The sequence below is a fragment of the Lipophrys pholis genome (assembly GCF_963383615.2).
Source record: "Lipophrys pholis genome assembly, chromosome: 15".
Lineage (NCBI taxonomy): Eukaryota > Metazoa > Chordata > Actinopteri > Blenniiformes > Blenniidae > Lipophrys > Lipophrys pholis.
The window spans coordinates 9945781-9971411 of NC_137642.1; the positions used below are offsets into that span (position 1 = coordinate 9945781).

A 25631-nucleotide genomic window follows, 5' to 3' on the forward strand; every position below is an offset into this window, starting at 1 on the left:
GGGACATGGAAATGGCTTCAGCTATAACAACAGGGTGACACTTTGTCAGATCAAAGGGGATCAAAGTGCATCAAAGGAGCTCACCTTACCAGCACTGACATTTAGTAAAGTGGAGATAAAAGCTCTACTTCAAAAGATATGCAGCAATTGAAACGCGCAAAGTGCCATGTGTGTTTGTCAGGTATATGTACGATGCGCGTCTTCTGCACGCGCCCTGCAATCACACTCACACACACACACACACACACCCATACACGCACGCACGCACGCACGCACGCACAGTCAAACAGTGGCTGCACGACCAGCAGATGACGTCCAAGTGCCAAGCCATCTTCGTACGGAATAAATTGCTCGTTTCCAGCTTGCACTTCAGCACCTGTGAGCTTGTCTGCGCGCTCCAGAAAGTGTCTGCACAAACAAACAAGTGAATTAATGAACTCAGACAGACTCCTAAAAAGCTTTTTGACCCGCAAACTGTTATAAAAACTGACAACTGAAGGCGGGGGTAATGTATCTTATACGAAAATCAGTGTTGATAGTTTTCATGAGCATCCTGCTTGACAATAGAAAATAAATCACAGAAAATCCCTAGGAAATGTGTTGAAAGGGGTTTAAAGTTTGCTTAAAGGCTTAAAACAAAAGGACAAACCTTGGTTTGAAGATTTAGGTCGAATACACATTTTCAGATTATGTGAACACGGCTAAATAAACACATCCCTTCGGGTGCGCATTTCTTGCAGCGGTGGAGCCAGAAGGGTCAGAGAGCAGGACACATCAGAGTCTCCTTTAATCTCAAAGTGCCAGTCAGCCCTGAAAGGCCTCTCCACGGAAGTCCATTAATTCAGTAAACTTTTCACAACTCCTAATGGTCTGCATATCCTACACATTGATGTCCGCCACCGGTGTAATCAAGCACACTTTGGAGGATAATTGCCCCCTTTACAATCAGAAGGATCAAATGAAGTAGTTTATCGACGCAGAGAACTTCAATCGGGGTCTTCACACAGCCAAAGGGCAGTGGCTTGAATGTCAAAGAAAAGGGAATAACCAAGCAGCTTTTACAAAGACGTGCAGGTATGAAAAAGTAACGTGCAAACCCCCACAATGTGAAAAGTACAAAAAAAAAAAAAAAAAACAGCAACTTCGCAATCAAACACAATATAAACTAATAATCACATTTTGCGGAGAAATATAACTGTTCTAATAATTCATCACATCACCAATGCTTCATATGTTTAACATTGGTTTTACATAATCTTATAATAAAGCTTCCTGGCAATGGCTTAGAGATATTTGTTACGTATTAAAAAAAAAACCCAACTAATAAATCTCAATGGTGGCAAACTTTCTTAATTGTGAAATGACAACGAGCTAAATGACATTTCATATTTATATGTTCGATAAGTGGATACTTTTAAAAGTGCTGACTGTGAGTTCACTATATTTCCAGTGCGCGCCTGTAAGTGATGCGCATTCAGAAAGACTTCACAGGTCATTACCATTACACAAACACTGTGAAACCAAGTCTCCTGTGCAGGCAGAATAGAGGCCATTTCCGTACAGTGGGGCTCTGTTTGAAATTCCACCCCTCCGCCTTTGTTGTGCACAGCGAGGGGCGGGAAGACAAACAGGTCCACATGTATAAAGAGATCATCCCAGGACTGAGAGTCAGGAGTCTTCCAAGCATCGTACTGAAACTCTCTGGAAACTTTGGGATTCAGGATCTGAGGCCGCTTCTGGACTTGGTCGCTCAGTAATTTTACCCCAGCAAAAAGAAAACGGATTTTTTTTTTTCATTTTATTTTATTTGATCTTTTTTTGTGCGCGTGTGTTTGCTGGTGGATTCAAACGAGGCGAATCATGAAGATGCCGTCAGCGCGCCGCTTCTTGGCTGTGTATCTCACGCTGTTTGGATACCTTGGGGAGGTTTACGCTGGCGCTGCTCTTGTGAATTCCAACGCCATCAAAAACTTACCCGGCGCTCCTGCTGGCAAAGGCACCGACCTTGTCAGTCCAAGTCCGCGCACATCACCCCCCGGTAGTTTCGGGCAGAAATTACCGCAGGACACCTTGCAGGTAACTTAACTCCTCCGTGCGTAAAAGTGATGTCGGTGCGTAACGGCGAAAGTTCGTGTCATATTTAGAACAACACTACGTTTTGTGACACGTTGCTTTTGTTTTTGTTGTTATTTCAGCAGTCAGGTGTTTGCACGGTTGACGAAGACTGCGGAGGTGATGAATTCTGCAACGATGCTCGGGGCGCCTGTCTGCCGTGCCGTAAGAGCCGGAAGCGTTGCACAAGGGACTCCATGTGTTGTGCAGGAAACCGCTGCAGCAACGGTGAGCAGATACATCTCACTTAAAATAATTACTGACAGTTATAATTACAAGGTTGTTGCTGATATTCTTGAAGCAGACGACTTGCATTATCCTGTATGTCTCCTTGTCTTGTGGTGCCCATTAATCTCCAATTGATATATAATTGTGTTTAATACAGACCCTAAATGCACTCTTCTTTTGCTCTATGACCTTTGCAGGGGTTTGCCATGCAAATGACATGGTTGTCACTGAGCCATCCATCACCACTGGTGGGCACAAACATAATCATACCACTGAGCACCATGGCAAGAAGCCTTCTATTGTCCAGGGTCATCACCCTAATGCTGCCAAAGGTGAGTGTCTCTTTGTAGAACTAAGCAGCTATCAATAAAGGTCTGTTTCATGTGACTTATTTAGATGTCATCCCTCCTCTCCCTTCTCCAGGACAAGAGGGAGACACTTGCCTGAGATCTGCAGACTGCTCAGATGGGTTGTGCTGCGCCAGACACTTCTGGTCTCGCATCTGTAAGCCTGTGCTGACAGAGGGCCAGGTGTGTACACGCCACCGCAGGAAAGGCAACCATGGCTTGGAGCTCTTCCAGCGCTGTGACTGTGGTGAGGGGCTGACCTGTCGACCGGAGAAGGGGGAGCGAGATCACAGCATCAGCAGGACTGCAGCCCGGAACCTACACACCTGTCAGAGACGCTGACACAAACGCATGGACAACAAACAGACACAAACTCCTGAGCACACAGGCTCACACACCCCGCAGACCCATAAATCAGTCACAGACACTGACAAACACTTCAGCCCTGCACCACGGATGCTGACACACACACACACACACACACACACACACACACACACACACACACACACACACACACACACACACACACACACACACACACACACACACACACACACACACACACACACACACACACTCAGATAAATGCCCAACACCTAAGACATTCCTTCCTGCCAAAGTTGCTGACACAAACGCATCACCCGGAAGGATCGACAAGATTCCTGGAAAGATGATACACCCAGAGGGATACAACAGTGCAAGATGGACTGATCCAATTCCACATCAACAGATGGAGAGTCGGAAGTTTAGAAGTGACATGTCAGAAGTATTGAGCAGATCGATTCACGTTGTCAGTAATGGCAGAGCTGTTTTGTTTCTTTTTATGGAACTTCAAGCCGCGTTTATTGCAGTAAATTACTGCATTGTAAATATCCTGGAAGTGGCACTTAACAGAATTATGTCAACACCAGTATTATACAGACATGGTGCTGCATGTATATTGTTTTATAAAAAAATGTAAAATATATTTGTTTTATTAAATGTAATCATAGTCCTTCTTTCTGCACTGTCATTTTTTTCAAATTTACTATCATAAAACAAAAGGTTTACTTCAAGCTTGGCCAAATGGGATTACTATTATATAATTTTGCGGTCCAAACACATTTTTTCACTGGCAAAAAAACATCTCATGCAAAAACAACAACAAAGGAAGTTATTTTTTGTGAAGTAAGAGCCGTTTGAACATTTTACTCCAGTTTCACATAAATCAGTGATTGGGGATGAGTGGATGGTTTAAATGTTTGGCGCAGTTGCGCTTCCCAAACACACACAACTCCATTATATGCAGGGGAAAAACATACAACAGAAGTAAAAAAAAACTTATGAATAAATCATTACTACAGCTTTACCAGGCTCCATCCTGTTATGTGAACGCAGGATTGGTCAAGCAAGGTCATGTCATTAGATCAACTTTGAAAACAGGACAGGATGCGGCCATATCAAATGATAACAGCAACGAGGTAATAACATGTATCCTGGCGCATGTTTGCCACCTAAAGCTTTGGTGTTGGCTAGTTTCTAATTATAACTTCCCTGCCTTTATGTGCAGCAGGGCAGATAGATAGCTGCCCAAGCTAAAGCCTCTAATTACTTCATCTTACTCAATCTACACACGGCTTCATGAAATGAGGTGCACCACAGCACTTTTTGTGACGCAATCTAAAAAACAAAACAAAAAAAGATCTGGGATCTCTGTCTCTCTTCAATTGCACAGCATATCCCGCTTCCTGGCTGTTGAGCAATGGATGGATGTGCTCTAATATGTAGGCAATGAATCCACTCAAATACACCTTGGTGCCTGTAATTAGACCTATTTAGATTAGAAGATGTTGAGGAAATTACTGTACTTTTTTGCCTGATACTCTTGTCAGATCAAAAGAAGCACAAGGCCCTCTTGATATCTGACCAAGTGGAATAACCTCTTCATCTGTTCACATTCAACGACATTAGTTTGAAGTTTGTCATTGAAGATGAGTGGTTGAAATAATAGCAAAGAGCAGTAACACAAAGTGCTTCTCTGATGTGTATGCCTTTGTATTCTCTGGATCAAGATAACAAGGAAACAACTCGTAAAGTGGAGGAACCTATGTGTAACTACACAATACACTTCACCATAAAAAAAAAATAAAAAATAAAACACAGATGGACACAATCAACCTGACAGAGAATTCAACACAAAACAAAAGTCATGGCCTGCTGCATCCTGAGGCTCATTTCCATGACTATGTTATTAATGTTGGTACATGTTTTTTTCACCACTAAATTGGATACCATTGTTTTGATTTATGTGTTTCTGAATCGGTCAACATAAAATAGCACGACTTTAAAGAGATTGAAACTGTCTTCAGTTCTCACAAGTGAAGTCCATATTGTTTGTTTGGCTGTAAAAGGTCTACTCGTAGTACAGACGGTGGACGTGATCGTAGAAAAATCCCCTTGGCAGTGTCAAAACACATTCAGACAGAATCGAAAGGGTTAACTTTGATTTTGATGAGAAAAGAAGGTTTCTAAAGCATGCAGTAAAACCATACCTAATTACCTTTTTTAAACAGCCTGGGAAAATGACAGCATGATTTCTTTTTTATTAACTTTTTTTTTTTTTTTTTTTTTTTTTTTTTTAACATTTGAAGCACAATTTGCCATCAGAAATAGTTGCACAACACTATCAAAATAATACAGCGTAACTGTGCCAGGAGCCTTTCAGCCTGTAAATCATTATAATACTCTTCATACCAGGATAATAATTCATAATTTAGCCAGTTATATCTATAAGGGCAAAATTGCTTGCATGCCTTTTGGTTTAATGGAGTATTTTTACATTGTGGTATTGCTATTTTTACTGAAGTAAACAATCTGAATATTTCTATCACCACGGTTGAGAAAAGGCACGTTGACCACAAGGCAGGCAGACATTCAGAGAGACACACTCTCCATTTAAACAATTTAGTGTCCATTCCTCAGGGTAATTAAGAGTAATGGGAGCATTGTCAGCAGCAGCACAATATCCCAAGCAAGCACAGCCAAGTCATGTTTGTGGGGGTCCTGGAATCTGTGCGTGCACACGCGTGCATGTGTGTAAGAGAGAGAGAGAGAGGGAGAGGGAGAGAGAGAGAGAGAGAGCGAAAGAGAGAGATAGAGTACGAGAGAGACAGAGAGAGAGAGCAAGAGAGAGAGTCTGTCATCATTACACCAACCACAGGCTAACACAGGCCACAGGCATGTGCCCAAGCACAAATAAGGCCAGGTTGTGTGTGTGCGTGCCTTCCCCACGTAGCTCTGTACATTTAGTGGACGCCAGAGAAACAACAATGACGACAACAACAGCACCACCGTGCAGTCAGGTCCCCACATGCCACCCTGACAGCTTTTTTACACATCTGGCACACGCACACACGCCGTCCCACGCCCTCACAGGGGTGAATCTCGGGGTGTGAAGCGTTCGAAGCAAAAGCACATTCGCCCACGCAAGCGGCATCCCAACCAACAACAGTTGGTGTTGTCATACCACAAAAATGAATCAGCACGTCAACTGGAATGTCATTTTCATGCTACTGTGCATGTCCACAAAGTGGAATCATGTAACCATAGTGGACAGTTATCTCGACAACACACATGCATGCTCCAGTTTGCGAAAATCCTGGTTTACCCTCGCATAGTCTGTGCGTGTGTGCTCATTCTGCTGTGCTATTTGAGTGTATTTTATATGCAATATCCAAACAAACCAGATTGGGATCTGGCTGGTAAGATATTGTACAAGTTCAACTTCATCGTAATAACATTTAATGGGCAATAAAACCCAGGAATTTGTTTATACCAATGTCTTAAAATGTGCAATCTCGCTTCACAATCTTGGAGTTACAATAAAGCTTTTATCTGCCTGAGTGCCGAATGTATCTGCAATTGTTATTCTAACACACTCCTGCCAAACACCCTTGACAGACATCCCTGAGTTAACAAACTCATGAGAGGATCGTCAGAGATGAAAGGGTAAAGAAACGAAGAAACAAGGCTAAAGTACACAGAGGCAACGTATGCTATTTCGTCAGATGAAAGAGATGGTATACTCCTGGAATGAATATTTGGATCAAAAACCAAACGCTTATGTAAACAAAATTTTACGGGTGGGGGGGGGGTTGTCAAAGTTCTGGGTGCTGGCACTGATCACTTTATGGAAGAGGAGCACAATGCTCACTATTCATCTGTGTGTGATGACAATCTGCTTGATTGAGCAATACGGGGAAATCTCCCTGTCCTTGGGAAATAATAATTAAACAAAAGATAACTCTTTGAGCACAATGTGTTGAGTGTGTGAAAGCAGGTGGAGAACAGGTTCGCTCCACTGACTTAACTCCAGGGTGATGTCAACACAAGAGGGGAAACAAGGCTTTTCATAGTGAACTGATGACGCGTTGCACTTCGATTAGTTTCATATTACATTCCAGTTCTCACTGTGTGTGTGTGTTTGTATAGTGTATTATTTTCTCTTTACTGCTGGGTTGGTTTTCGCATGAATTCTGAATTGAAAGGTTAAAAATTTGTCTAGAAAGCAGAGATACTTCACTATAAACAAATTTGCGGTGTAGACAGAGGTATTGAATGTTCAAAAAGAACAAATGTTTATGACTTGAGTCCCCCGGTGGGAAAGCACCCTAAGCTCACATTCACACACAGTCCATGGAAAGTTTGGGGATTCGGTTCAATTGGGCGGGAATACAATAAACGTTCCCACCTTCATTTGGCTCACTTCATTTTCTCCCTGCCCTTTTGAAAGCTGCAGTTGCAAAACCTACTTATTTGGGGTGCTCCTGCTCCCCAAAGAACACCGATTAGGAATTTAGAAATCACAAGCAAGAAGAGACTCCTGCTCATTTATTTCCCAGGACCAAAAAGGAAAGTCCATCCCATTCAGCCCATTTCACATGCACAAAAAAACACACATGGACCAGATCATACCGATTTATTTAGAATGTACAAAAACCATTTGGGACATTCATAAAAGGTCGATTATTTTTAGGAGGTTCTTACAGTTTCTAATTATTGGGGGTTGCAACACCCAGTTTTATATAAGACATTGAAACCCTACATTAAATTGTAGATACCACACAGTATTTTTATGAAAGTTACAATGGTATGAACAATCTGAAACTGTAATTGTTTGAATTCACACTATAAATGTGTATAACCACTGCAGCCGTTGAGTGCTGTTGTCATGACTATGAGATAAAAGACAAATCCAAATGATCAAGGTTTCAGGTCCAACATAAAAAAAAATAAAACAAAAAAAAAATGCTTTATTTAAACTATTCCTTACTATCACAGCAGTAGTAGAAAACTGTTTGATGAACTTGTGTCTGTGTTCACCACATTTGTTGCAGGTCGTCCACTATTTTGCATGAAGACATCCAAACAAGAGTTTCCTTTGACATTTTGCAACCAATTTTATGTGGAAGCGGAGAAACTGATTACTTTTTAGGGGTTTGTTTGTTTGTTTTTTTGGTATAAATGTCTCTTTACCAACCTGCTTCTCTGTATTGGATTCATCATTATCAGACTTTTTCCTTCTGCTCTGACACATCTTCCTCCCTACCAGCTACCTTGTGTTGGAGGATCTGATCCTGAGCCTCGAGCACGATGACATCAGGTTATGTCTTCCTGCCATAAAACTTTGTGAATGAAACAACATCACCGGTACCTTTATAATGTTATGACGCCATTCGTTTGACCACATGTTAACGTCAAATTGACAAAAATTTCTTTGATGAACATTACTTGGTTACAACAGATCTCGTGTCTGTGTCAAACCTCTACATTACCTCTTTCCCTTATGTAAACCACATATGATCACCCTTTTGTTGTTTTACTATTTCATGGTTTCAAGGTCTTACTAATGCACCACCAAGAGCAGGTCTTCTTATGTGAGCACCGGTGAAAATGCTGTGGAAACACAGATAGTTCTCGTGACAGTTTAAGGTCCTGATGAACTCTGTTAGTCCAACCCAAGAAAAAATACACACGCATACCTGAAGAGTTTTGCACACTCAGGTTGACCTAAAAACATAATTTGCCTTGATTTGACTGGCACTGGTGGATCTAAATACCTTCTAAACAGATATGAGGCAAATTGGGTGTAACATCAGAATGCGAAAATGTGTAGCATTGTTTTGTTTTTTTTGTATTTTAGGCTCATTGAAGCAAAAGTCACAACATTTCAAAAATAAAAGAATGATGTTTACGGTATTGAGGTCAGATGTAAAAATGGGTCAACTTCAACTCAAACAGTACGTGAGGGTGAAAAACACATTAGTCTTCGTGGGCGACCACAAGCAACCGCAAACTTTTGTCATCTAACCAGGTCTTTCCAAGGGTTAGATAAGACCTGTGAGGTGTATATTGGACAACCCTGAAACAAATGATATTTCATGCCATCTGAAATAATCCTGCTCATAGCAAGTATTCCATTGTGCTTTGGTCAAATGGAGGACCTCAGCATCTCTGGTCCTTTTTCTTTGGGATCCCAATCAACTAGTTTACGTCATCATCAAAAACAGCACAAGTTGAACCTGTCAAGCGAATATGTCAATCATTTGAGTATTAATATGATTGTTTCTCCTGTATTCATTGCATTACTTAAGTCCTCAGTATGATTTGCTGAATACTAAATACTATTTCAAGTTGTGGAGGAGCAATGGGAATGAAAACCTTTTGGTTGCTTTGGATACTCGCTTCCTTTAATTCAGGTTCGAGGGGGCTCAGCTGGCAGCGGCAAAAAGTGACATTACATATTGAGCAGGTGGTATTTTCATCAACAGGGTGATTATATAACATTGGATTGCAGGAGGAAGCCCAGGAATGGGCATTGAACCTACACACGCATATGGTTATATACTGTTATAAGATGGAAGTATTTCAAGAATGTGTTTATTTCCATTTATGTGCAGTATCGGTTATTTTTCAAGCACTGGTTACCAAGCATGCTTTTGCAAGGACATTCAGATCATCAGTAACGGCACATTTATTACATTTTCTTGTGGCAATTGATATTGTAAAAGTATTTTTTTTCTTTATAAAAATAGAATTAAATAGTTTTGTAGGCATACTTTCCACCTCAAAGAGTGACAACTTAGCTTTTTCTCCTTCTTTTTTATGTTAAGACAGGTTAAACATGCCCTTTTCCAGCGCTTTACCTCAGAGCTACCATTTCACAATTTGACATTTTCTAAAACTGGCCTATATGTTTTCTTAAAGGGAATTAGATTTGAGGGTCAATTCCACTCTTGCGAAAACAATGGGGATTTTACTTGTGAAGTGCTTTTGCCATGCCAGCTCTCTTTGTATTCATTTGTAAGATATACAAGCTGATCAGTTTGTTTGTTTCCTCTGAACATATTTCTTCAGGAACAATTTTCTAATTTCAAATGACAGCGATGAGGATGTCATTTTCTTCATGTGTCTCCAGAGACATGCTGGTCTCAGACTGTAGCTTTAGGGACTGGGCTCTAACACTATGGGTTTGCTCGCCGCCGCCGGCTAATAGATGAGGGGTTTGATTCATCCTGGTGTTCCTTCCATCTGCTCTTGGTATCCCTGCTGTGGTCTCAGGTCTGTCTCTGATGAAGTCATCTCTTTGAGTCCGGAGTTTACCACATGAAGGAAAGTTGGCTGCTTTGACTTCAGCTTTCAAGGTCTAAAAAATCTTTGAGTGTGTTGTGCTAAAAGCGAAACAAGTGGTTATATTATGTTGCGTTTGCTGCCGATTACAGCAACACTACAGTGGAAGCAAGCAGGCTGATACTGGACCACAACACTCAGGGCTTTTGTTATTCTTGGTTGCTTTCTGGACTCCTGCATGCGCATTTTCTTTATGCCACTGCTTTTTTTGAGAGTAAACAGAGGCAGCTGGCCTTTTTACAGACGACACAGCTACCAGATTTCACATCCTCCTCCACCTGTATCCTTCAGGTGGATTCCCTAACTCTCTGCAGTCCCTCTATGTGCGACATATTCATTGTTTGCACAGCTGAAACCACTTCAGCACAAACAAATACTGCTCCAATATGCAACATTGGCCTGCTCTGCCAGACGAGCTGGGATTGAACAGATGTACCAGGAAGGAGGCTGAGTTTCAACTGGGGATAAAAATGCATACTCTTCATTATGGTTGGTCCAGAAGCTTGTTGCTTGGCGGTGTGGGGTTGGGGCTAGGACAAGGGCCAGAGCTGGCTCAGCTCCTGGCTGCTATGTAAAGTCTGCCTCAGCCACAACCACATTGCTCGAAGCTGCTTCACACATATAATTTACTTATTATTTACAAAGTTTTCGAAGAGGTAAAAAATAAAAAAAAAATAAAAAAATATTGCAAAGCGAGAGAGTTGGTGGAAAAGTAATGCAGACCGAGTTGCTATTCAGTAAAAAATAAAGTTATATCCAGTTATATAAGAGTGAAAGATGGCAGGCTTACAGAGTCACAGTCAATTAGCACAGCTGATTGAGTAGAAGTGACCACAGAAACCTTATACTTTGAAAAATAACTCCTAGTACTGTGGAGAGACAGTTTAACCAATGATTGGCAAATCCCAGTATGAGAGTACACAATCAGTAGGCATCCCTGGTAACCGAGCTGTATCCAGTATGCTCACAGCAGACAGACAGATACATTTACGAGGAGCAGGAAATAGATGTTTCTAAATTTTGTATTTATAGAAAAATCCGTCTGAGGACATAAGAGCGTCTCCATCAGACATGGACAAGCATGTCAATGCTGAAGCAGCATCAAAAGCCCCAGCAGCTGTGAAAAGGCATACCTTTGCTCAACAGGGAAGCATCCTATCAGACAAAGGCACAGTAATGGCCCCAGTGGTTCAACCATTAACACTCATCAGGTTTTAATCAGAGCATTTCACTACTTGGCACCTCCTTTCATGCCATCCTGCCTCCCCCAGAAAATCTCGTCTCTTTCGACACTAAAACTCTTTAATGTTCGTGCTTTTTCCCAATCCTTTCAAAACGTCTGCCTTTAAACCCACCAAAGACAATGGTTGATGGGTAACCTCATTTGTGTAAGGGCTTTTCAAAGGTGGAGTCTGTGGTAATAGAATGAAGAGGAGCTTTGATCTCTCCTGGGGGCAAATGGATTGGATTGTCTTGCCCCTGCTGGTGAGGCTAAGCTGGGGGCAGTGTGAGTTGCAGGGGGTCATATCAAAGGTGGTTATCTTCAGAGGAACTTCTCCGGGGCACATTAGTACACTATCTAAATGTTGATTTGTTTACACCAACATCTAAGGAGTTCTAAATGAGCTGACAAAAGGAAACACACAAGGGGATGCAAATAATGCAAAGTGGTCAAGTTCATTTATCTTTGCAGCCCCCCCCCCCCCCCCCACCCCTACCCACCCCCCCAACACAGAGTCAGCCTGTACAACGCCGTGGAGCTGATAATCCTAGTGTATTCCTTCAAAGAACATTCTGAGACAATACAATTAAAAAAAATAAATCCACTTAATTTCCCTATTTTCATTCACAGAACCAACGCTTGATAAATACAGCAAGCTCATTGTCTATGCTGTGGGTAAGAAAATGATTGGGAACACCCTATAGCCACAGCAAACAGCCATGCTGAGGTTGCTGACTGTGTGTGTGTTCCTCCGTTGTGGGTGGGAAACATCATATTACTGTCACTCTCACAGCAGACTTTAAGAGAAAGGTATAAATCATACACATGTACACACCCCAGTGTTTGCAGTTGGCCACAACCAGAGACAAAGAATTAAGTTTATCACGTATGACATCTCTTACCGTAATTTGATAAACTGCGGACATCAAAAGGATCCCACAAACGCCTTTGCTTTTGCAAATCATAAAGTACTCGTGCATCTGGTGGAGAGAACCACCGCTACATTCCACACTGTCCTGAAGACGCGGTTCTCACGTTAAAGCTTAGTGGGTTTTTTTTTAGAAGCACCTACAGCTGCTCATAAAAAAAGAAACATTTGAAAGCTGCTTTATGGCAAAATAACTCAAGATATGATGAAAATGTAAATGCCACGAAGTTCCAAATCCTTATAGTCTGTGTTTGTTATGAAGGAAAAGCAATCATTAATGTGTTCTTTTATTGATGAGGAAACAAGAATGGAAATAATCACACAGTTTTATTGATAATTACCTTAAGCAGAATACATGGAATAAAACGAGATCTCGGGCTCAAGCACCAGTCTGTCGGAGCAGGCTTCAAATGGTCAAGCGCCTCGAGTAAGTGAAAACGTTGGTTTATAAGCATTTCTTTCACTCCTCCTAGCACATATGGTGTGGAGATCACATGTTGTCTTTATCGAAACTGGCTACATCTCGTGTTCTCTCCTGAGAAGTTGTAGACATCACAATCGTACTATCTTCTCACAAGCAGGATGTCACCTTGACATATGCTACAAACTGGTGTGTATGTAGTTGCATCCTCCCATATATGGTCATGTCATAAACAGTTCTGAGCAGAAATGAGACAAGCTGATTATACTGGCAGCAGGCTAGTGCGTTGATAGCTCATAACATATATTTCTTCCTTTAGTTACAAGACGATGGCTAAATTATATATTTCCAAATGTATTATTTCAAAGGCTGCCTGGCATGTTAGAGAGAATTCTCAGCAATAGCCATAAAAGAGGGAAAATTAGACTCCTTGCCTGGTGTCACAGTTTGCCACTCACTGTGTGCATGGCCCAAATGTGGTATTGCAAATAAGCATCTCTATTTTTAGAGACTTTAAGACCAGTAGCACCCGTCTGGGTCATTCCATATCATTAGAAACAGCTCCAGAGATGAACAAATTCAACTGGCACTCAAATGTAATTCTGGTCCATAAACCTATAGTCCCGTGAAAACAAAGCCAAGCCTAAAACCTCCCTCCATCCTTGATGTTATTTTTGAGTCACTGCTGAGATCTGGGTTGACATGTCGATTGAAAATGCCCATTTGTTCGGTTATCTAGCGCATCAAAAGTCATACTCAGCACATTCCAGAAGGGGCTTGAATTGCACTCAGAAACCTCAGTCTAACCCCTTGTTACTGAAATGTACATTTCAGCTCTTCTCTGTACTTAGTCATTAACCATCCTAGCTGTCTGTTAAGCTTTTTCCCCTGTCTTCAGCTGTTGGTAAATATTTGCTAGACGGAAATTGCATTCCAAATTGGTACTCCTTTGCATAATAGTTGTTCTGAAGGCATCTATTGTCTCATTTAAACTGACCACAGAAGAGTGTATTTCGGTAATGCCAGCAAGGGAGAGCTCCTCCACCACTCTAATTAGCATTCCTTCCAGATAAAACAATGATCACTCGAATACAACTGAGCTAAGCTCGCAGGAAGTGATCCTAAGAGCTGATAGGGACTCCTGATTACCAAGCAAGTAACTCCAGTCCTCCATGCATAATGTTTTAATTCAACAGCATCCCCACCACCCCCGTTTTGTCCCATCACAAATCTTGTCTTAAGTTATCTTCAAACCACCGCTTTGGCCTCCAGCTACAGGCCTTATCATTTATTGATTATGTCTCTTAGATTAAAGGACTTGCCGTCATTTCCACAAGAATGTGCCTCACTCCTTATGTCCATATGGAAACATTTGCCCGACAGATGGGTTATTCTCCCCCTCTAGACAAGGTCCCTCTGGTCAAAAAAGGGATCCGAGGGGACTTGATAGGTAATGATGCAGCTGATATCCAATTGGTGTTTTCTTTGAAGTCCAGCAACCAGGTGATCCGCATCCGATTCCTAATGAAAGAGAAAAGAGAAATAAGATTAACATAAAAAAATAGAATACAGAAAAGGCCTTAACGCAACGCAGTGACACAGAAAACGTCAACAGTAATCACATGAAGCACTTTTACAGCAAGTCATTTTAATTCCTCCAGACAATTCAGGGCTGTCAAATGACTGCATAACATTACCCTGAACCCCCTGAAGCCTCCCAAACTTAATACCATGTGCCGAACTGCCTGAATGTGGGATACACACAAATGACGGACATTTTGTCTTGGAGTAATTACTAATATGCCACTGTTGTTGCCCAGGCTGCCTGTATCTGGGTTTTGGTTTAAATGTTGGGTTTATTCTCCCTGGGCTGTGTGGTTTGCAACAGCTTAATCACAAAGCCACAAGCATCTCAGCCATTTTGATAGGAGCCAAACTGGGAAGGCTTCATACGCAACACTGTTTGTGCTTGTCCTACAAATAGCCGGCAAATCTGCAGAGTCAGCAGGACAAACTAAGTGAAGTAGCTCAGGCTTACAACCTGAGAATGTGTGAATATGATAAAAATGAGAACAGGGACCGTAAAATGCTTTAAAACTGCCAATCTTCCAAAAATAAAATATACAAGAACTTTCTCAAGTATTTTTTCTATTGGAAAAAAATGTTTTTGATCTTGAGAGTCCTAAAGCTAAAAGTCTACTGTATAATTTATTTGTCATTGTCTATTGTAATTGGACTGTTTCCTCCATGTTTTCTCGATGCCACTCACAACAGCTGGAGCATCTGGAGACTCTTTTCAGGCCAGGATCTGAAGATGAGTAAGAAACCAGAGCATGACTTCCAGATTAAAGAGAATAAAGTGATAAACGATTTCCAAATGGACATCAGCGACCACAAAGCTTCTGTGAGATATCCCAGATCACCAGCTTGTGAAGAAACACATGGACAGCATTTGACTTATCAGCTTTCATAGTATCTGAGTATCCCACATTTTCCAGCACACAGGTGTTTACAATCCTTTAAAAAAGAAAAAAAAAAAAACCCTGTTTACAAAAACAACAGCATTAAAAAAGGATTCCAAGTTACAAGCAACCAGGCAATTAACGCCTGTGTACCGCGCCGAGTGCCTCAGCACACTACTAATGGTTTGGCACTGAGGACCAAGCCTCGCTTTTTATTGACAGTTCTGTTTTTGAGCCGTCCAAACGTTGTCTCAAGGTAGGTTTTAAAAGTTATGAGAGACACAAAAGCATTTTTTTGTTGTGCTGTCTGTGTAATTTACAATCGAGCCGAAAGACTTAGAAAATGTGCTACTGTTGACTCCCACGTTGAAATCACATAAAGTTTCTTTTTTTTTTTTAACTTGATGCACTGTGAATGTTGTGCAGGAGCTGTGAGGCATTACGACCGGTGCCAAGTCTGGACCTCCGCTGTTTTTTCCACTGAGGAGAATAGCTGATTCATTTGAAATAAACAAATTAGTGGCTCATTTATGACAGTGTACGGTAAATTTGTTTTCTTTATAATTTGAAGCGCTTTGAGCTCGAGTCGTATGACAGGTGCTGTAAAGTTTAGATTTATTATTGCTGGTGTGATTCCAGTCCAGTCAGGACATGTCTCATGTTTGCCTTGAACCACAATCCAACTTGAATGACCACATACACTCCAAGGTTACTTCACAGGGTACACTTGTACAGTTTGATGTGATCCAGTACTCGGCCATAAATTCTGCCTTTGTAAAGGTTTTGCTCCACTAAAATAGGTTAATGGGGTGGTTTGAATATTAGCGCGCACCCTCTGAATATCTCAAACCAACCTGAGCATTCTTGCCTTTCTAAAGTCGGGATTTAGGGCAAAACAGTTACACAGAATCACATTAAACCTTGCTGTGAATATTATTATTGTGAATATATTAATCAAAAGACATAGAAACACTTTTACTTCTGTGTTGTTTTGAATTAAACACACAAATCAAAGATCAGGTTTGGGTTTGAATAAGCCATCATTGTTTCAGGTTCAATAACATCTGTCCTGGGACTGAAAAATGTTAAGGTTGTGATGTAATCATGAACAACAGTGACACCTTTTAAAAGGTTTATAAAGCACCTGGTTACAGTGACACATTGATCAGTCACTAAACCTGTTGTGGATAATAGACAGTAGTCTAGTGAAAGCTTTTTTTTTGACTCATACACCCACCCTGACCTCCGCCATGACTCCTACCTGATTGCCTGCCATATTTACTGCAGACAATAGAGGGAGCTGTTAATTGATTATGGCCATTTGATTTGATTAAGCTGCTTGCACAGCAACCTGTGGATTAGGTATTTAGTCCCGTTGAGTTTTATTACCTATTCTACTTGCCAACCTTTATTTGGCAAGGAAACCACAATGAAATGAACAAACGGTTATTTGCAAATCTATCCTGATATGTTTCAGTCTTCAAATCTCGCTGCAAGTAATGCTTTGTGCCACTGTCCCCCCCCCCCCCCCACCCCACCCCCTCCCATTCGAATCCTTTCTCTCCATCCCTCTGATCTGACATACACAGTCACCTAAACCTTGCTCCTCTGAGATCTGTGAGTACATTGTGAGGAATGTGTGCCCTTCCTGACATTACAACGCTCTTTATCAACTAACAAGAGGAGCAGGAGGAGGGAGCGCGGGAAGGAAGAGAGGAGGATGTCGAGATGCTAGGAGCAGTTTGGGAGTGGGGGGAAGAAAAAAAAAGTGAGCTCTTTGTGGCTGCTTATCTGACAGGATATGAAGTAACCCAATGGCTTTGGCATTTGGCAAAATAGCTTCCTTCAATGGGTATTCACTAGAGAGGCATTCCCTAACATGAGGCCACATATGTCTGCGCAGCTGACAGCAAGAGGGGGGAAAGAAAGAGAGGAGTTTAGGAAGAGAAAAGACAGCCGGAGGGTGTTTTAGAAGTTCCGTATTTTGTTAATTGCCCATGATAAGATGCAGCAATTTGCCGGTAGTTGTGATGATTATCAATGCCAGCAATTTAACAGATGTTAAAGCTTTTAAACACATCAGTCTTCCTGGCACTGGCTAAAGGACAACTCTGTCAAATGTCTGGATCCAGGAGCATTTTGAGTATGAGAGGAAGAAAAAAACTTTTACTATACTTACCCTAAACCGAAACTTGTACAAACACGCATCCACACAAAGTTTATGTTTCTGAGCTTTATGGGGACAATGCATTGACTTACATTAATTTCCTGGCGGCTTACTCTAAACTTACCTTGAACAGCCCCGCCAGTGTGTCCGATGCAGCCTGTGGTTTGACGCTGCACGGTGTAAAAATCACAAAGAAGAAAATAAGTGCAGTTTTTTCCAAAAGAGTAAGTGATTTTCCTCATTTGTCCACTGTGAGGGACAGGCTTTTGCCAACATTAGTCTGGAGAGAAACACTGGCAAATAGGATTCAGATTCCACCTATTTTTGTCAAGAAATTTCAGTTGTTTTTGTCTGTTGAAGAACAAATTCATCAAATGCGAGAAATTTGAAGTTGGAGTTATTTATATGGTATTACGCTGCTTTTTTTCCCTGCTGCTCCGGCCTTGTTGAACTCTCGTTGGGTCGCATGCGGCTCCCAAGCAAAAACGAATATGATGTGCTTGCTCTAACATTACGACTTGCCTCATTCTCGCCCTGACCTTAATTTTAACATAAGCCTAACCATAGTTTTATCCTAAAACAAGTCTCTGCCTATTATTTTCCTTTTGACGAACTCAATTCGTGTCCTCACGGTGGCATAGGTCCCCACGAGAGAATCATAAAGAGAGCTCTGTCCCTCTCTTACACACTCAGACACACACGCAGACGATGGTTTGAGTCTTGCTTTTTTTAATGGGATCTAAGGGGACATCGTTTTCCTGATGTGGTGTAATTGAAGCGGCTGTATTAAAGGGTTGTGCTCCTCTCCTGCTGCTGAGACACAAAGTAATGCAAACCTCATCCCAGTTATTAACCCAGGAAGTCCCCACGGTGCTCTGCACTCTAATGAGAGAGGCTGAAATGTATTTCATTTATTTATTTATTTATTTATTCATTTCGTTTAGATGATGCCCTATTGACCCCGCTGAAACTCATCCATTACTCAGTGGTCGACCGCTGTCCTTGTGGAAAACTCATTGCATCGAAATGATTTCAATTGGTCTCTTTATCATATTTTTGGTCCTTCTCTCTATGATTTATCATCCCTTTCTGGTTAATCTTATGTTATTTATACCTTTGCGACTGTAAATACAGTATTTGAAAGTGAAAGGAAATAAAAGAGAGACTTTAATGAAGGTTTTTGAGCTACCTGTCAGCTGATCAGAAGCTTTACCTTTTCAACTTCATGAGAAAGATACACAACAGATTTGTTCTCACTGGAATTAGTCATGTCATCTCAAATAAACACATTTATACCACCTCATTATGTGGTGAGAACATGATTTGTATCACAGACAGCCCTAATACTGTCAGTCGGTTTCCCTTTAATATGAAAACATATACACATTTCATTGTCTTTCTTCTTCTCACCCTCAAAACAAACGTCTTAAAATTAATTGCACCTGTGGGCATGCTCCGTTTTTTTCTTCTTTTTTTTAATCAGCTGTGCACAGATATTTTCCATTCATTAAGAATGGATGTTTTCATCTGCCAACATTTGCAGATAAATCTAATGTGTGCTGTCCACACCCTGGTCTCAAAACAATAGGCCTTCTTCTTCAAAACAACAGCTCCTTGTCTTTAAACAAATTAACACTAATGCATCTTAATAGGGTTGAAATTACAACCCAGTGTTGCCACAGGGCAACTTTTGACAGGGACTTGTTATTCTTGAACTAACCAAACATCTGGAGTTTGCTATAATGCACTTTTTATTGGTCCTCCGGCACAGTCCCCATCTTTCACCTGATTGACTGAATTTCGTACAGTCTACCTTTTGAGGAATGCCACCACTGTTGTGTATCCAAAGAAGAGATTACCTCTTCAGCACTCAAAACACTCCCAGTTTTCTCACACAGGACAAAAAGCAGTCAAAGTTGTATTGTTTCCTCTGCTTTGATGTCAGACCTGAGCCCTGACGGACGTATAATATCATTTACAGTCAATATCAGGGGTGGTCTTTCATGGTGTTAACAGCTCACCCTGTTTTGTGTCCCACTGATTCCAAAAGACCAGATTTTTCTCAGGCTGTTGAACATTCACTGAATGGTTTAATTGCAAGCAGACTCAAAGAGATGGATATTTGAATCATGCTGGGGGAAAATATAGCTCCATCTGGATTTGATAATCCCATAAATGAATGCCATCTGATGCTTTACACTTCAAACAATTACATTAATTCCAAGGCACCTACTATACTTTGACTGCAGAACAAAAAGGCACAAATCAGAGAGCAGACACGTGGTTAGAAAATATGCATTTTTTTTTTTTTAAATGTAAATGTTTCGTAGATCTAGTTGCATCAACATCAAGATAACACGATACATTTGCTAAGAATAGAACCGAAATGATTGCGACTCAGGCCTCTCATGAAGGGGTAAGATTCTTATTATAATTCTATTATAGGGGTGTCTACCCTTGCTCTCAGAAACAAGAGGTTGAAGGGTATTCATCCCAATACAGTTCTTACCTCATGTTTAGAAACAGCAAAAAACATCTGCCAAAAGATCTCCTGCAATCCCTGACTCAATAACATTTACACACCGATGGCTCTGATCACAAGAGTTCATGAAAAATGTGTCAAAACAGGTTGCAAAGGAAGCATGAATCTATAATTATATAGACGGTATAATTATGAATCAAGCCCATATACAATTCATGGTATAATTACGATCTTCTGCCCCTATAAGCCACTAATGGGAACTGGGAGTGTGGAGTTATTCAGATTGCAGACAGCTAATTACTGTGTAGACCTCGTTAATTGGTTATGCCCCCTGTTTAGAATGCGAGCATGATCAGGTTGGCAGATTTATGGAGTACTAGTACACGTAGCTACACAACCCTGATGTTTTGAAGAATGTTTTTTTTTTTCCCTTTCGGTATCTTTCAACTCTGTTTACCAGAATAGGTGTGAGGAATGTGTGACTGGGGAATTGAAAGTAAGATTTTGCCTGCAATGAAGACATGAAGATGACATATATAGAGTGATGCAATTAGTCAACATGTATGATCCTGAAAGTTTCACACATGATAAGATAAAGGGGGGGAAGGGGGCATGGAGAAAACATCCAAACGATTAGCTTTGCGGTATGAAAAAAGACAGAGAAAAAAAGTGTTGGGATCACCAAAGCAGCTTGGTTTTGTATGGAAACAACTGTGGCTGGATGTTTGGTTCTCATGGAAGCCACATGACAGGGAGGTCATGAGAAAGACAGGAGGCCCGGCGCTGTGTGCGATCTCACCACACTCATTCTCCACCACACTTTTGATGTTTCCCTGCTCAATTTTTATCACTGCTTTTGGAGGGGGACCCCTACGCTCACTGACAGGGAGAACACACACACACACACACACACACACACACACACACACACACACACACACACACACACACACACACACACACACACACACACACACACACACACACACACACACACACACACACACACACACACACACACACACACACACACACCTTCTCAATCTGTGCTTGGCTCCTGTCATCCATTTCCACAAAACTAATTCACCGAGCACAGAAATTGTTCAGTGGACACTTTCCTGGACCATAAAACACAAAATGATGGCTTTGGGATTCTGAAGCCTTTATTGATCTGTGTTCTCCGATCAAATTTATGCATCCTGGGCCAAGCCTCGTCAGCTTTGAGGAGAGGAAATGGGGGTGGGGGTGAGGTAGAGGATGAAGTAGTGGGGGGTGCTCATGTGAGGCTGAAATGCGATATGGAGCCTGTGTCGCATTAGCCTTAACGGGCCGTGTGGCAGACGCACTGGCACCACAGAGCGGAGAAGACGGGGTGGAGGAGGAGGAGGAGGACTATGAGGAAGATGAAGCAGGCAAATCGCTCGACGCCCTGACGCGGAAGGAGCGTGTGGCGCTTAGGCAGCAGGAAGGAATGTCATCATCCCGACTGTAAGGCTTTCTGGCAACCCCCTCCCCCCCCCCCCAACCTCCACCACCACCCCCCACTGAGTCAAACTCCCCCACAACCACCACCGCAAAAAAGAAAGACAACAGAGAGGAAGAATGATTCTTATCCCTGAATCTAAGTCACCTTTGTACCCACAGCACACACATCATCACACATCCCCTGTCAGCCTGTCATCCCGCAGGGTCACGGTCAAGCTGGCGCTCCCTCTCTCTGTGTGTCATGTTGTCTCTCTCCTGCTCTGTAATTTCCTTTTTTTCCTCTCCTCTCTCCCGGAAAGAATGTGTCTCCTGTCGCTCCACCAGTCAGTGTCAGGGGGCAAAACAGCCCATTTCAATGTCTGACTCAGTTACAGAGTCTTGCAAAGGTGCCTGAAGGATTCCAAGGATTCCGCATATTTGCACCCACAACTGTGACGCCACCTGAGGGAATGCCATAGAGATACCAGACATTTCCTGCAAACACTCAGGGTTCATCTTCCTGGTGTGTCATTCCCAGATGACAACATTTAAGATGAGGTGGAAAAAAAAGCAAATGATTGCAAGTGGGGCTAAGAAGAATATAGTGTGCAAAACATTCCTCGCGTACACAAACAGGACTGTGAATCGAAGGAAGAGTGATGATGACAGAGAAGATGAAGGAGCAGCAGAGGCAAAGAGAGCAAAGAGAGGAAAGGAGAGACAGAGCCAGAGCGAGAAGAGTGGAGGGGTAATGACTAGGTCTGCTCAGGACAGAGGAGGCGACAGAGGGGGAAGCGTCTCCGATCGTCTCCTCGTGGCTCCTCTTTGGCGTCTGTGATCCTCGGACCCTTCACGCAATCTCCCTTATTACAAGGCTTCCCCTCTCCACACGGGCACCACTACAAAATAGAGCAATTACATTTAATTAGGCTGCAGAGGGTAGCTAGCCTGCCCCATCCCAAAACCTCAGAGAAGTGCAGACTTCAGGTAACACAACGGTCGGGGAGAACTTCAAAGAGATGCAAAATTACAGCACCATTAGTGGAGCCACCGCAGAACTGCTGTGAAGCCAGGGAATCATTTGACCCAGAGAGGTAGATTCAAAGGAGTCAAACTGAAAAGCAGGCCAACAGAGACAAAAACATCTCAGCAGCAAAGATTAAGGGGCAGACTGCACACTTCTCTAAACATTGTTTGTGTTGTATGGGAGACTTGAAAAATTAAGGAGTCTTAACAACGACTATTAGTTATCCTATACCACTCTGGCCACTCTGCAAGGATGCTCTTTTTGGGGTCATGTCAAACCACAAGTAAATATTCTGATCGATCATTCAGTCTGTCCTCGAAAGATGATATATGTGAGGCAATCCAACGTTATCTGCCTGCTGTTGTTCGGCTCTCGGAGGGCATGATGACCCTAAAACTTTTATTGATGCTGACTCACTTGGTCTCCAACCAGAGTGGAAAATCTTTTGACTTAAAAGCCTTCAGATCAGTTCTGGAGACCGAAGGACTCTTGTTAAAATACACAACTTCCAGACAGGTGAGCGAACAAACAAGAATGATTCATCCTGCATTTTTCCAATTTCTTTCATTGGCTGTAAAGGAATTAAGAAGATTGGGCTAAGTAATGCGTCAGGGCCTTTTGTAATGACTCGTAAATTAAAAGAACACATCTCTGTGTTGTGTTGCTTGTTAATAAGAGAAGAAACAAATGCAGATTGTGATTATGCATATATATATATATATATATATATATATATATATATATATATATATATATTCTTTTTTTACATGCAAGAGTAAATACTGCAGTAGTTTCAAGCAATCAGGGACATTTTTTCTAGTGTCCAAATCAACTCTGCTGTAATCTTGAAATACCTGAATATAATTATATTTTTGCTTTTTTTTTGACAAAAAAAATATTTTCTGGACAGTTCACAGTGCCGAGACAGAAAAGAAATAAGTGACAAATATAAATGTACAGCATTCTCAGCAGTTTTCAACAGTTTAAAATGTGATAATACTGAAGCTAATCTGGAACCTGATCCTGAACATCACGCTGATATAGCACCTAAGTAAAACTGACAGGAAGTCCAAACAGGCTCATATCTGCATTACCATGGTTTATTCCAGAACTATTGCACTTACATTGTTATAAAAACAAAAATTGCACAGTCGCGATATTGAGGGAATGCATGCTTGAACAGTAGTTAGCACTCTCACCTCACAGCAAGAAAGGATGGATGGATGGATGGATGGATGGACAGAGGGACATGGTATCAAGAGGGTTATTATTGTTCAGCCTCTCTTGTCACCATTCAATGTCTTAACAACAATCAGCATGACTGGCCACATTTTTACAAAATCCATTCTTGGTGCAACCTTTGAGAGGTATTTTGTTTGCGGCATTGTTATTCAATCTAATTGTGAGAGGGGGCTCTTAATTTCATCCATGAAAGGGTCAACAATATGTTAACGACTTCTGTGAGGACAAATGAAAGTGTGATTACCTGCAGGAATGGTTCCAGATTCGTCGCCGGTGAACAATCCTAGAATTAACATGGAGATGTGCCAAGACATGTTGGGAAGAAGGCCGTCATGCATGGTGAGAAAGACGTCAAGAGGTAGATGACAATCACTGAAACAGATAACAAACAAATTCAAAGCACTTCAAAATATTGCACAAAGATTCATGACGACAATAACAAATAGAAATTTGATGGAAGAGTGGATTGGTAATACTTTGGTCTGTTAAACAGGGTTTTTGGACACCCTGCTTTCCCTAATCCAGATCAGCTTCACTCTTATATATGACGTGTTGTCTGACTTTGCCCAATTCCAAGTTAATAAGCGTCTACCAGTACAGATCTCTCTCTCTCTCTCTCTCTCTCTTTTTTTTATCATGACCAGGGATGAACTTTCATAGGCTGACATAATTTGAAATCAAAAAGGAGAAAAATGATTTGGGTCAGATACCCATTGTCAGACCCTGGTTCAAAAGAGGTGTGAGACACCTAATGTAATATTTTACCTTAATTTGTGAGTCTTCGGTACACTGTTTAACAAGCACAAAACAACAGTAAATTTCTCTTCTCATTTTTGTGGCTGTTCCACTCTGACTCGCTGCCACTGAAATGTACTTTCGCACATGTTAATGTGTCTTTTGTAGTTAACTGCGACTCCATAAAGAAAGGGCCAGGTCTTTTTTTCCCACCACAAATTAGTCTCATGCTGCGTCATGATTTACTGTCTCCGTTATAGTAATCACAACCAGATCTGTGCTCACCGTAGTCGTCGACGAAACGCTGGAAACTTTGACAGACGGCCAGTCGCACTGTTGTCGCCTGAGCCACCAGCGCTCTGAATATGCAGCAACCACTCGCCCCACTTCAGTGACGGGGCTGATGGTTACCACAGTGTTTAAATGTCCTCACCCACTGGAATGAATATTTTGTTCTTTTTTTTCACATGCTTGGTTGTATGAGCAGTTGTTTTAGCATTACTTATAAAATATTCAATGCACACACACACACACACACTCACTCACTCACACACACACACAAGTCATCAAAGTAAATAAAAACTTACTATTGGAAAAAAGTGAGGTATGTAACAAGCACACTGGAACATTCAAAATTAATGAGCCTGGAGAGCAAATAGCCCTTTATATGACAAACTGGTACCCAATAAGTCTGTCAAGTCAAAGCCTAAAAAGATATCGTAGGAAAAATATTGCCTCATGTGTATTAAATCCAGCAAGTGCAGCACAATTTCAGCACTTAAATGAAATGCTCCATTTCAAATATGTATTCATGTCGGAGTCAGAACCACGGCAGTGGTGCAATTCAGCTCGGAGAACAAATGAAAAGCTCCGGCAGCAATCTACATCTTAATATGAATTGTGACATACCTGTTTTCACACGGGCTTCTTGAGTGCGATGAGACGGATATGATGATATGTGGCATGACAGCAGACGACACGCCATCTCACTTGTGCATCCTGAGCGTGGCCTGCCGTGGTTAGATCTTCACGACAATATGATAAGACCAAAAGCATTCCAGCATTCATCAGCTGCTATCTGAGCAAGGCCTGTCTCCACTTTAGACAGCGTGGATCGCTTTAA

At 41.6% G+C, this 25631-nt stretch overlaps 1 protein-coding gene across 1 annotated transcript; it reads left to right on the plus strand.

The window, feature by feature from the left end:
* The first annotated feature begins 1855 nt into the window (after positions 1–1855).
* LOC308121133 (dickkopf-related protein 1-like) lies at positions 1856–3571 on the plus strand. Its single transcript, XM_080482222.1, has 4 exons — positions 1856–2076; positions 2196–2340; positions 2538–2672; positions 2764–3571. The coding sequence occupies exons 1-4, from the start codon at positions 1861–1863 to the stop codon at positions 3027–3029; spliced, it is 762 nt and encodes a 253-aa protein (XP_080338348.1). The 5' UTR covers positions 1856–1860; the 3' UTR covers positions 3030–3571.
* The last annotated feature ends 22060 nt before the right edge of the window (positions 3572–25631 follow it).

What these genes read in the sequence shown, in the direction of transcription:
- LOC308121133 (XM_080482222.1), top strand. Translation starts at nt 1,861, where the DNA reads ATGAAGATGCCGTCAGCGCGCCGCTTCTTGGCTGTGTATCTCACGCTG. An exon ending in TACCGCAGGACACCTTGCAG is followed by an intron (nt 2,077 to 2,195) that starts GTAACTTAACTC and finishes TTGTTATTTCAG; the next exon opens with CAGTCAGGTGTTTGCACGGT. An exon ending in TCACCCTAATGCTGCCAAAG is followed by an intron (nt 2,673 to 2,763) that starts GTGAGTGTCTCT and finishes TCCCTTCTCCAG; the next exon opens with GACAAGAGGGAGACACTTGC.